Here is a 12,922-nt window from a genome sequence, read left to right as displayed (position 1 = left end):
AGTACATCTGAAACGAATATAACACCATATACTAACTGGAATTAAAATAGAAACAAAAATAGTTTTTATTCAATTCTAAAAAAAGACTCTATTTTCATTACAGTTAAATTCTGTAACTATACTTCCAAGGGAAACGTTCTGTGAAATGCCCTGGTTTTATCTTGGAATACTTCACAGGATCATCCTAAAGAAAAAAAGAAGTTAATAAGTGCAAAGCAAAAGCACCAACAAAAATGAGATCTATACAAGTTTTATTAGTTACTGCAATCCTTATGGCACTTTGTTATCTAATAATGTTTGTTCTGCTGTTTGCCATAACATAATTCTAAATGTCGAACATCTTCAGTACATGTCCACTCTTACCTTCCACATTTACCAATTCAAAAATTTATTCAATCTTACAGAAAAATTGGCTGTGAACTCTTAAGTAGATTACCTCTCTAACCACTAAATCTGGTTATTTTTCTCGTTTTAAAATCTAAAAAGTCTTGCACATTTTCTTTTTAGAAAAAATAAATTTAATAAAAATTTTAAATAAAAATAAAAATAAAAAAATAAATTTAACTTTTACATGAGGACTCAGACTATCATGGAAGTCAGCTACCCACTATGAACTAGATGACCTCACAGGTTTTTGGTGTGTTAAGGCACCAACTCTTATGCTTAAAGGGCTTAGACTGCTATCCCTTTGTAATTCTGTTATCACTCTTCACTTTCAGATCTGTCTATGATCCTTACTTTATCTGGACTGATCCACTTTTTAATTTATTAGGAGGTTAAAAAACAAATCACCATGTTTCTGACTCAAATGACATTTACTAAATGGCCTGCCAACCCTTTTCATACAGTTTCATTTACTACAAGTAATTCCTGTTAGGATAGTAGCCAATGTAAAAATTTAGGCAGTTCTAACTAAAGACAAAAAAAAAAAAAAAAAAATCCTACTACCATATAGAAACTCAACTGGGTAATGGAATTTGGAGCTTGATTTTTTTGGATGTCTGTTTGCCTTTTGAGGGATCTATTTTCTTTGCTTAGGTGTCTTTATAGCTCACTTCCTGTTCTGATTCAGCTTGTTCCATCAGCCAGGGATGGGATAACTTCTATCACCCTGTGCTATCCATGAACTAAGTATCGAACTTCGAGCAACATTAGAAAGAGTTATGTATTTAAAACAAAAGACATCCACTGCTTAAGATTTTTTTTATTTTATTTTAAGTTAAGGCTAAGCCCAGGGTGGGGCTCGAACTCACTGACCTGAGATCAAGAGCTGCATGCTCCAGGGACTGAGGCAGCCAGAGGCCCAACCACTCACTAAGATTCTTACATAAAGCCCAGAGAAACAGACTGTATTACAAATTAGAATCTTCCTATTTGTAATTATGCTTATATTGAATATATAATTTTCTATTTGAATAACACTGTTGCTGACAAATTTTCTTAAAATGATTAAAACAGAATCTCAATTTAGTTAAACCTGAACTTTAGGAGAATACTTAAGATTTTCACCATTATCATTAAGACAATGAAAAATCCTTCTCTTTGATTTTTAGTTTTTCTTCAGTAAAATAGAAGATTTCTCTCAAAAAAAAAAAAAAAAGAAAAGAAAATCTTACAATGGTGTTTGTATCTAGTCACTACTCAAAAACATCCTACAGAGGTCATGGAAAAACACGTTCCCCACATCCTAAAGTAGAAGCTATCACTCGTATTAAGGCTTCGTAAGATAAGCTGCAGCCTTCGAAAGGAGGATTCTAAATGAAATTTTAAAAACTGGAGAAATCTCTCTTGAACATCCATTTCACATTAAGGGCCATCTTTATGCTCCACATTTTAAGTTAGACTTGTGAAAGAAAGCTTATTTCTTTTCAGCCATTCCTACCCTAACAATGTTACACCCCACATTCACTTCCTCATTCAAAGAACTTGGAAGAACAAATACATGGCTTACACATCACAAATAAGTCTAATACCAAGCTGCCAACGCACAGACTTTCGAGCACTTTTAACTTTTAAAGGTGAGCATTATGACAAAATAGCTTTAAAATAATTTACCACCTAAAACTCCAGACTAAAAGTAGTGTAAGTTCCATCCTCAAAACCACTTTCCTAGAAGCAAAACTCTAAAACTGAGAGAACTTTTCCCTATGCGGGAGTGCCTGGTGGCTATGCTTCGTTGTCCAAGCTTTTCTACCGGCAAACCAGCAGGGAAGAAGTAACCCTGCTAACTACATACTCCTGTGTAGCATTTTTAAAAATTGTAAAAACAGCCATTCTAATTCAAACATAGAGAGAATTATTCATGATTTAAGCTACAGTTAGAACAGCAATACTAAAACTCCTTGACATGTCATTTTTCCTCAAAAACAAAAATACTCTCATAATACATTCTCAGTGTATATTTATATTAAAGGTCATCACGTGCCTTAGGCTTTTGGTCACATCAATATCTAATTTTCAACCACTCTCCATGTTATACCACCGTCAGATCACCGTGTATCAATAACTAAAAAAGTAGGACGATCTATTTTAAATAAATACTTTCTGCAAATTACACAGCTAGCCTACAGTTTAAAAGAGAACTACCTAGCCCTATCTGAAAAGGACGCTTACGAATTTGCCATTTTCTGATGCTAAAACATTTTGCCGTCACTTGATCTGGCCAAAAAACGTCAACGCTCCTGATTTTATAATTTGCTGCAGGAAAAAAGAATATGGCTGAAAATTCCTTCTGAAGGGTGGTGGTATTCCAAACAGGACCACTCAGAACACCTGAGAATACGAAACGGTGCGGAGGCTGCAGGACGGGTACCTTACGAAACAGCACACACACTTCGGGCCCTGCACTCTACCTCATTTCCCTAATAGGGATGAAAGCTCAGGCCTCTGGTAGCTTCCAGCTGACGCCAAGGCTCTCCACACCCCTTTTTTTGACAGGATTTTCTGGCGTTGGAGCCTGTGTCACAAATACGAATTCTGTGATCACCTCTAAAACGTCTAATAATGAATCAAGCACCTTTTAGAAGACCAAACCCTTGGCGATCCCATTTCCCCCCATCTCCCTCCGAAGCCCAGCACACCTAGGAGGGTACTCTAGACCATATTCTATAAATCTTGCAGCGCATTAACTGGGAGATAGAAACAATATAAAAAATAACAGAGTTTCGGCCATTCCCCTCGCTGTAACCGAAATTACAGGCTCCATTTCCTGTCCCCAAGGGGACTGCAAAGTCGCCTGCTGAGAACCGGACGCCTCCCGCCCCCTCCAGGCTGGCGCCCGCGGCCCCCGCGCTCCCCCTGCCCGGGCCCCGCGGGCGCGAGGAGGTGGCAGGGATCCGGGGCGCCCTCCCCTCCCCCTTCCAGCTCCGGTACCCACCTCGCGGTAGCGGCTTCACGTCCCCGTTCTCCTCCCGGGCGGCCCCGCCGGCCTCGCCTGCCCCGCCGAGGCCGTGCCTCCTCCTTTCCTTCTCTCGCTTCTCCTTAGGTCGCCGCGGCTTGGCGTTGGCCGAGGAGGCGGCGGCCGGTAGCAAGAGATGGTGAGGCTGAGCGTGCAGCAGCGTAGGAGGGACCAGCAGTTTGCGCGGCACCGGCTGAGACGAGGAAGCGGAGGCTGAGGAAGGGACCGCGGAGCCAGCGGAAAAAGAGAAACTGCTCCGAGCAGAGGACGAGGAGGGGACAGCAGACAGCCCGGGAAAGCTCCAAGACGCGGGGCTGCCATAGCTCTGAGGCGAAGGTGCCGCCAGCGGCTGCAGCTGCCTGCTGTTCCCACCGCTGCCCCCCTCTCCGTTCAGTCTCCGTGGCGCCTTCTTCTCCTCAGTCCGGACCTTCTTGGCCGATAGAGGACCCGGTGGGTCCCGGAAGGAGGGCTGCAATTTGCCAAACGGTTCTTTCTCCGAGGCGACAGCGGCTGCGGCGACGGGAGCAGCGCCGTCCACTGGGCTCGGCGAGTCCGCCATTTTGCGCTCCTGTTGTATTTACTCTCCTCCGCTCCCGGGCGCGGGGCAGGGGCGGGCCCTCAGCGAGGGGCGGGGGAGGGGTGGAGCGGCCCGGCCATCGGCAGAGCTCTCTATTGGACGAGCCTTGCTGAGGGATCCTTCTGAGAACCAACCAAAGGCGTCAATCTGGAGCCGAAGAGGCGGTATCGCCAAGCGGACCAGTTTTGGAGGTCAAAGCTCGGCGGGGCGCGGTTAGTGGCGGAGCGAGCTCTGAGGGGAGGGTCTTCCACTTTTCGCCAGCGTGAACTCTGGTGCCCTGGGAGTGTCCGGAATGAACCCCCAACTCCGAACCCTCAAATCTGCCCCCACCCAGGCGCGCTCGTCTGTAGTTCGACTTTTTCATGTATCACCTTCTCTTTCTTTTCTCCCCCCGGGGTCCTTTTGGTCCCTCCCCGTCTCTTCGCGCGCAGAAAGCCGAATTTCGAGGATGCTCAGTCAGAGGAGAAAATTTTTACGCGGAATTCAGTCCTTCCTTCTGAAAGGCAACAGTTATTGGACGGGAGGGACTAAAAATCACTTGGTGTCCTGACAAGATTTGTTACTGTTGCTAAGATCTTCAACTCTAATGCTTTAAGGGATATGACTTCTGCAAACCCAGAATTTTCGGATTACTTCTAAGCTTGAAGGTAAGACTCCCTGGAGAATTTTTCTTTTAAACTTTAGTGATATAGTGTTAAAGATCTTAATTTTATTGCAGTTATTATAACTGAGACTTGCTGAGAAAAATCCATTGGCGATATTTATTGATGTTTGAAAGGAAAGATTTTTTAAAAGGTAAAATAGTGGTTAGCGCCCTGAATGTTCGATGTTTTATAAGCGTGTATTTTCATTTCTAGCTTAGAAGATGAGGAATTGGGGGGCGGGGTGGGTTACAGTAACAGGTTGCAACCAAAGCAAGAAGCATGATTTTAATTCAGCTCAGGTCTCATATAAGATTAACAAGTCAAAGAGATAGATGTAAAAATAGAAAGTACCACATAAGGAAATGAGCAGTGAGAATATTGTAAGTTCTAAAAGGAGCCCTGTGTTTCCTGTAACTTTCTGGAAAACAGTTAAAAAGTAACTGTCCTCCAGGATTACCAATTCTTGTGACCTCAGGATGTTGGAATTTTTTGTTTTCCCTTTTCTGTTTGTTTAGAATACTTTGGAGTCAAAATTTAATAATGGACTTTTTTTTAGATGCCTCAAATATTTAAAGGAATGAAAGTATTTACCTTTAATACATACCGATGAAAAGTGAAAGTCAGCATGTATCTTCATGAAAAGTAGCATTGTTGGAAGAGTGGACAGAGGATGGGGCTGGAAATCACTGACTAGTAACTAGCTTTGTAACCTCAGTCACAGTGTTTCATCTGTCAGAACCTCTGTTTTATTTTAATAAATTCAGTTACATGACCACTAAGGTCTCTTACATGCTCTTCACTTCTGCCATATCCAAGGAACTTTTCAGAATCACACTGAAACCATTAAAATAGCCTCTTAATTGTTGACCTTCCAGCTACATAAATGTGTCTCATATATATTAATATAGTACCTGGAAACTTGCACCATTTATTTTCTCATCTCTCACATAGAAGCCTGGAAAATCCAATTTGGTAAGGCCCCAGCTAAAGTGTACTCTCATCCTCATGAATTTGTTTCTGCTTGCACTATATATAGTCTTTTATACTGTTAAACACCCTTATCAGTCCTAACTCTAAATTTGCAGAGCCTGGGCAAGAGTATGGTTTGGAGGCTCACATACCATGTGAGCCTAAATATTTAAGTTATAAATCAAGATAACAGACTACATTAAAATTATAAAAAATGTATTTTGGGGCACCTGGTAGGCTCAGTCAGTGGAGCATGTGACTCTTGATCTCGAGGTTGTGAGTTTGAGTTCCACACTGGGTGTAGAGATTACTTAAGAGAAAAAAATTGGGGGGCATCTGGGTGACTCAGTGGGTTAAGCCTCTGCCTTCGGCTCAGGTCATGGTTTCAGGGTCTTGGGATCGAGCCCCGCATCCTGCTCTCTGCTCAGCAGTGAGCCCGCTTCCTCCTCTCTGCCTGCCTCTCTGCCTATTGATCTCTGTCCAATAAATAAATAAAATCTTTAAAAAAAAAGGAAAAGAAAAAAAATCTTTAAAAAATTTTTAAATGTATTCTGCTCTACCACCTTGACTGAAATAATGATCTGGAAGGCCAGGTTTAAATTTATAATTCTCAGACTTCCAGTGTTCTTAGCCAGGCTCTGTTCTCTTCCTATTCCCAGCTTCTTCACCCACCACACCAGAAGGGACCATGCATGCACACACCTAAGCACCTAACGTGTCCAAGCTTATGTCCACACCCCTTCTTGCAAATACTGATGTGTAATCAGCAGCTCTCCGCCCTCTGATCTAGGCAGACTTGTCCCCTTGATCTCATAGGCTTCTTGCTTTTTGCAATAAGAGGAAGATCCTTCCAAGTCTGGGGGCAATTCGTTTATCCGTTATCAGTGCTTGATGATCTGTTTTCTCTCCTGAGTAATCAGCCATCCCCTTTCAATTAGGTCAGTGCTCATGACTTTGAACTAGGAGAGAATTCCCACCACTATCACCAATTCCTGTTGGCTTCATCTCTGCTACCACTAAAACCATCCACTTTTCTCCATGCCCATTGTTGCCACCCTATTCAAAGTACTATCTCTTCTCCCCAGGATGACTACACTGGCCTTTTTTGTCATTTCTTTAAATTCTTGTTTTCTCAAATCTGTTCTTCATTCTACCCAGAATGTTCTTCTTAAAAACCTAAATTTGATCATATCACTTCCCTAGCTTCAGACATGCCAATAGCTTTCCCTGCTCTTAGAATAAAGTACAAATCCTTAATATGACCTACTTGACGCATCATGAACTAGTCTCTTCTTCTGTATCAAGGTGAAAGCTCTTTAGTGTCTAGATTGCACTGTGCTATCTTTCAGCATAAGAATATTGCACATATTGGGGGGCACCTGGGTGGCTCAGTGGGTTAAGCCGCTGCCTTTGGCTCAGGTCATGATCTCAGGATTCTGGGATCGAGTCCCGCATCGGCCTCTCTGCTCAGCAGGGAACCTGCTTTCCTCTCTCTCTCTGCCTGCCTCTCTCCTGTGATCTCTCTCTGTCAAATAAATAAATTAAATCTTTAAGAAAAAAAAAAAAAAAGAATATTGCACATATTGGGATGCCTGGGTGGCTCAGTGGGTTAGGTGACTGCCTTCCACTGAGGTCATGATCCCAGCATCCTGGGATCGAGTCCTGCATCAGGCTCCCTGCTCAGCAGAGTGCCTGCTTCTCCCTCTCCTTCTATCTGGTGCTCTGCCTACTTGTGTTCTCCTATCTCTCTGTCAAATAAATAAATAAATAAAATCTTGGTGGGGGGGAAGAATATCTCATGGATTGTTTCCACTGCCTGGAATGCTTTTCTCTTTACCTGATGCTTATATGATGGTTTGCATAATGGAGGCAGATACCATGAATGTAACCCGCATGCCTTGATGGACAGTTGTACCATTCACTGCACTAGGAAACATTGGGGAAGAGTGACAAGTTTGGGCTACTGCTTGACCTTGGACCTGATGAACATGAGGTGCCTATGAAAAATCACATCCTTTGGATCTCAGCTCAAGCCAAGTCTCAGCTGTTTAGAAAAGCCTACCTTTTCTTCCCCATCAGACTAGATTCATATCTTGTCTGTTCCTGCTCTCTTTATCCTCATTTCTTTCACTTTTGGTTGTTGTCAGCTCATTGATAATCTCTGCCTTTCTGTTCCCTTTTCAATAACACAGCTCTTTTGGAAACATACTGCTCTATATTGTGCTTCTCGATCTTGTTTGAAACTCTGAGGACAGTCTGTACATTTGAAAGTTGTTCTCACTAAGCTGGGGATCACTTCCCCAATTCTACATCACTGAATTTCAAGTTATTATTACTCTTTCAATATCATGCCAAAAGCCCTCCCTTATATCAGATTTTTGTAGTATGGCTGTACCATCCTCCACTGACTTCCTGATGATTTTGCCACACTTAATGAAGACTTTGATACTTTTTTCAAGTTCATCCCCTCTGCTCTTAAGCCAACATTTTAACCTCAGTGTCCGTGCTAATGAGCTGTGCAATATTCTTGCCTCTGTTTCTTCTTGGAGTTGAATTTCCATTCCATTTCAGTCACAAATTGCAGTGGACCTTCCTTGATCCTTTTCATTGCCCTTCCATCTCTGAAATCCTAAATTACAATGTTTTAATATTCCTTACCCCTCTATACCATGCCCTTGTCCTTTGACCTAAGGAGAACTGCAGATGCTAGATCTTTCTTTTTCACCTAATTATGATTGCCAAATAAAATATAGGATTCCCAGTTAAATTTGAATATCATATAAACAATAAATAAATTTTTAGTATAAGTCCCGTATAGTATTTGGGACATATTTATACTAAAATAACTATTTTATTTATATATATATATATATATATTTTTTTTTTTTTTTTATTTGAAATTCAAATTTAGGGGCTCTCTGGTGGCTTAGTTGGTTAAGCATCTGCCTTCAGCTCAGGTCGTGATCCTTGGGGTCCTGGGATCAAGCCCTGGGTGGGGCTCCCTGCTCAGCAGGGAGCCTGCTTCTCCCTTTCCCTCTGTCCCTTCCCCCCTCCCCGCCCCCACTTTGTGCTTTCTCTCTCAAATAAATAAAATCTTTTAAAAAAGAAAGAAATTCAAATTTAACCGGATGTCCCTTCTTAATTTTCTCCACATATCTGACAGCCCTACACTAATCTATCCTTTCTGTACTTTCTTCACTATCAGACCTAGAGCCTATGGTATGTAACTGGTACCAAATACTTGCTAGAGTCGCAATTCCTCAAACTGTAATTTTCTTTACCTCTATGCTCCTGGTAACCCCTCTACCTGCTCTTCGTATCCAGGCTCCTGAGCATTGCTGCTTTTTTTCTATTTAAGTGTCGATGATTCTTAGGTGTATGTCACTGCTCTTGATCTCACTTGGCACACTTCTGTGTGATATTATGCATCACAGTGTCTTCTGATAGCTCATGAATGCTGACTCTTCCCACATTCCCTCCTGCCTTAACCTTGCACCTGATTATTGACTCTTTTCCAGATGCCAGGTGGATGTAAGCACAAGCACCTCAGTTCATGCCACCCATGCCCATCCTCCCATGTGTCATCTGCTACATTCCTTATCCTTCAAGCTACAAACTGGTAATCTTCTTTGACTTCTTTTTTTCCCTCAGCCTCCACATTCAATTAGTTACTATCTCTAGTCAGTTTCTCTTCATTCTTGCCGCTGCTTCTTGCCTTCAGGCCTCAGGTCGCTTGAGCTTTGTCGATGATTTATTTCCTTACTGACTGGTCTCTCTGCCTTCAGTCTTCCATCTTCTGAACTGTCCTCCATGCTGCTACCAGAATTGTATTTCTAAAATGTAAACCTGACTATGCTTCAGTCTCTTCAGTAGTTCCCTTTTGCATGTGGAATAAAAGTCACACTTTTTGGTGTAGATATAAGCCATTCTGATATATAACCCCAGCACTCCTATCTTTCTCACTCTCCTACAGCTTCCCTCTCTTTCATCCATTCTGAACCATTGTAATTCCCAAAAGAGTTGTACTCTGTGTCGCTGTGTGCATTCTCTGTTCTCTGCCTGGAATATAATACTAAAGTCTACTTAACCTTCAAGATTTAGTTCAAAAATCTCCCTTGTGTGGTGCTTCTGACTTCTCAATCAAAATCTGGTCATGCCTTTGTGCCATCATCATTCTGCATAGGATCATTTAACACACTGGTCTCTGCTTCTAGCCTGTGAGCTCCTCTACAGCAGGGATAATACTGTGTTTATATTTATGTGCCCCATATTTGGTATATGATCACTGCTCAATAAATGTATGTTGAAAAGAAGTATATAAAGTGCAGGTTTGTAATCTTTACAGTAAGATGGGGACCCACAGTTACAAACTTGAATGCCAAATGGTCTTGAAAGACTAACAAGTAATAAAATAAGGCATGATAAATGTAATATAATAGGAAGTGGTGATGACCGGAAAACTGGGAATACTTGCTTTACCTACAAGATACATTTGCTTCTCAGCTCTAGCTGATTGTTCTATATGAAAATGAAGTGGACCAACCTGCTAACTCTCTAGATTTTTTTTAATGAAAGTTTCCTAAGAAGCTGTGTAAGCCAAACAAAACTTATCTGTGGGTCATGTAACCCAGTCTGACTTCTGATCTAGAAAACAATAGCTCAGTTTGGGTCAGGTACCTTTTGAGGGTTTTGTTCGTTTGTTAATCCACAACCCTACCTTTGTCAGTTGCTGGAATAGATGCTAAGTAAATAAAAATGGTCCTTGAGCAACATAGGCGTCAACTGTGTGGGTCCACTCATATGTGGATTTTTTTCCCATAAATACGGTGAAGTACTATAAATGTATTTTCTCTATCTTATGATGTTTTTCATAAGTTTCTTTTTTATAGCTTACTTTTTTATAAGAATACAATATATAATACATACAATATACAAAGTATGTGTTAGTTGACTGTTAGCGTTAAGGCTTCTAGTCAACAGTAGACTATTAGTAGTTAAGTTTTGGGGGAGTCAAAGGTTGTATGCAGATTTTTAACTACACACTGCATTGTTCGGGGGTCAACTTAGACTTCCATCCATAATAAATGTTTGTTAGCAGTGCTTTGAGCTGACCTCTACAAGTCTTAGAATCTGCTTTCTCTATACATGATGACGTCCAATATTCCTGAGCTGAACTACATTTTCACTCTATTTCACTCTACAAATATACTTTCCCCTGGCCTCGTCCATGTTCCTGACACCCTTGGATAAAGGTCCTTGTGCTCTATAAAACCCTGTATGAACCTTAGAGACATCTCTTTTACCCTTCTGGTTCAGACATCTCAAAGTCCTGCCTCTACCACATTGACCAGCTTATCTTTATGTATATTTCTGAGTTGAGTTATGGCTTATAAAGGGTGGTTCTGCGCTTTGGGAAAGCCTGACCTTTTTAGCTACTGTGTTGTCAGTTCTAATTTAGTCTACATCTAGTACAGGGGCCAGCAAACTTGATTTTAAAGGGTCAGGTAGTAAATATTTTAGGCTTTGCAGACCACATGGTCTTCCTAGCAACTACTGCTTGTTGCAGAAAAGCAGCCATAGACAGCATGTAAACAAAGGGGGTGACTGGGAGATAATTATCTCTTAAATTCAACTGCCACTTTCAGTTCAATTGGATGTCTCAAAAAACATTTCAGATTTATCATACAGTTTCTTCTCACAATATTTTATAGGTTCCTCCTCTCCTCAGGCATTATTAAATGGTAGAAACCCTCAAGTTTCAGGGCTCCTGGGTGGCTCAGTGGGTTAAAGCCTCTGCCTTCAGCTCAGGTCATGATCCCAGGGTCCTGGGATAGAGCCCGCATCGGGCTCTGCTAGGGAGCCTGCTTCCCCTCTCTCTCTCCTTGCCTCTCTGCCTACTTGTGATCTCTGTCAAATAAATAAATAAAATCTTGAAAAAGGAAAAAACCTCAAGTTTCAATTCAAGGACCCTTTTTTTCTGCCTTACATTATTCTTTTTCCTGGTCAACCTCAAAAATGCCATAACTTTAATAGATTGTTTTATAGTAACAGCTCCCCAATGGACACCTCTAAAGCTGACTGCTCCTCTATGTTTGCGACGTGACTACTCTGCATCTTCCACATTTATGTCAAAAACACCTCAGATGCAACATGTCTTTGGCAGAGATGGCTAGTGTATGTTTGCCCCCCTTCTTCCTTACTGTCTGAACCTTTATTTCAATTAGTTTGCTATGTGCCTAGTTTAATTTAAAAAAAAAAAAAATAGCCTGCCCAACCTCCCTTACTCTTGAAGATGCCAGTGATGTGGTGGGAGTCTTTGGGTAAGGTTTTCAGGAAGCTCCTTTAGGGGTGGGAAGAGGCACTTGGCCTATTTTCCCTTCCCTCTTTCTCTACTGCTTGGAACTTGGATAAAGGAAAAAAAAAGAAAGGGCAGTAACTGGTCAAGATTGAAAAATCTCAGCCTATAGAAACATTTTTTTTTTTTTGATTCAACACTTTAGGTGAGTTGAATTCTCACCTCTTGACCAGTAATATTGTTTTCCATTAAATATGAGCCAGCTACTTGCTCAACCACAATCTTCTTTCCAGCTTGAGTGTATACTCAAGTTTAGCAGAAGGAGAGCAAAGTAGGGGAAAGAAGTTGAAAATTGCAAGGGAGGGAGTGGCCCATAGTTTAAAGGCTTCATTGAAGAGCCAGGAGGAACCACAAAGCAGAAAGAAGATATGAGTATAGGGGGCTGGATAGAGTAAATAGAAAACATCCATAAATGTCTCTTTTGGAGTTAATTTTATTGCCAGAAATTTTATATGGAAGGACATCAGATCATTTTATTTTTTTTATTTTTTTTTTAAGATTTTATTTATTTAACAGACAGAGATCACAAGTAGGCAGAGAGGCCGGCAGAGAGAGGAGGAAGCAGGCTCCCCACTGAGCAGAGAGCCCGATGCAGGTCTCGATCCCAGGACCCTGGGATTATGACCCAAGCCGAAAGCAGAGGCTTTAACCCACTGAGCCACCCAGGCGCCCCAACATCAGATCATTTTAGAACGGGATAGGAAGCCTATAAAATGTATCACAGGAGCTTTATTCAATGTTGTAAAGCTCTAAAAAGAAAATCATATTTTGTTGTTCTATACAGTTCTCTAGGAAGAAGGAGCTATTTTAACTAATAGAGAGTAAAGTATATTATAACCTTGAAACCTAGGTGTGGCAAAGAGGTATTAAAAAAAAATGATAAACTCATAGAATGTCTGGATTGAAAAACCAATCTGTACCCAATTTGTGAACTTTCTTTACCACATACCCTTTCCTTTCTTCTTGAACAGGAGCGCTTT

The 12,922-nt window shown here is 41.4% G+C and overlaps 1 protein-coding gene and 1 long non-coding RNA gene across 2 annotated transcripts in view; one reads left to right on the top strand and one right to left on the bottom strand.

The window, feature by feature from the left end:
- RSBN1L (round spermatid basic protein 1 like) overlaps positions 1–3,972 on the bottom strand; it is a 71,277-nt gene extending 67,305 nt beyond the window's left edge. The window contains exon 1 of the mRNA XM_044245888.1: positions 3,377–3,972. Within this exon, the coding sequence (XP_044101823.1) occupies positions 3,377–3,956 (580 nt within the window). The 5' untranslated portion in view covers positions 3,957–3,972. The remainder of the gene's footprint in view (positions 1–3,376) is intronic.
- A 194-nt stretch (positions 3,973–4,166) lies between these two features.
- LOC122904752 overlaps positions 4,167–12,922 on the top strand; it is a 30,378-nt gene continuing 21,622 nt past the window's right edge. The window contains exons 1-2 of the long non-coding RNA XR_006384258.1: positions 4,167–4,186; positions 4,406–4,621. This is a non-coding gene — a long non-coding RNA (uncharacterized LOC122904752). The remainder of the gene's footprint in view (positions 4,187–4,405; positions 4,622–12,922) is intronic.

The sequence above is a fragment of the Neovison vison genome, chromosome 4 (assembly GCF_020171115.1).
Source record: "Neovison vison isolate M4711 chromosome 4, ASM_NN_V1, whole genome shotgun sequence".
NCBI lineage: Eukaryota > Metazoa > Chordata > Mammalia > Carnivora > Mustelidae > Neogale > Neogale vison.
Note: the sequence above shows the minus strand (reverse complement) of the source record. Positions and strands in the feature narration are given on the sequence as shown.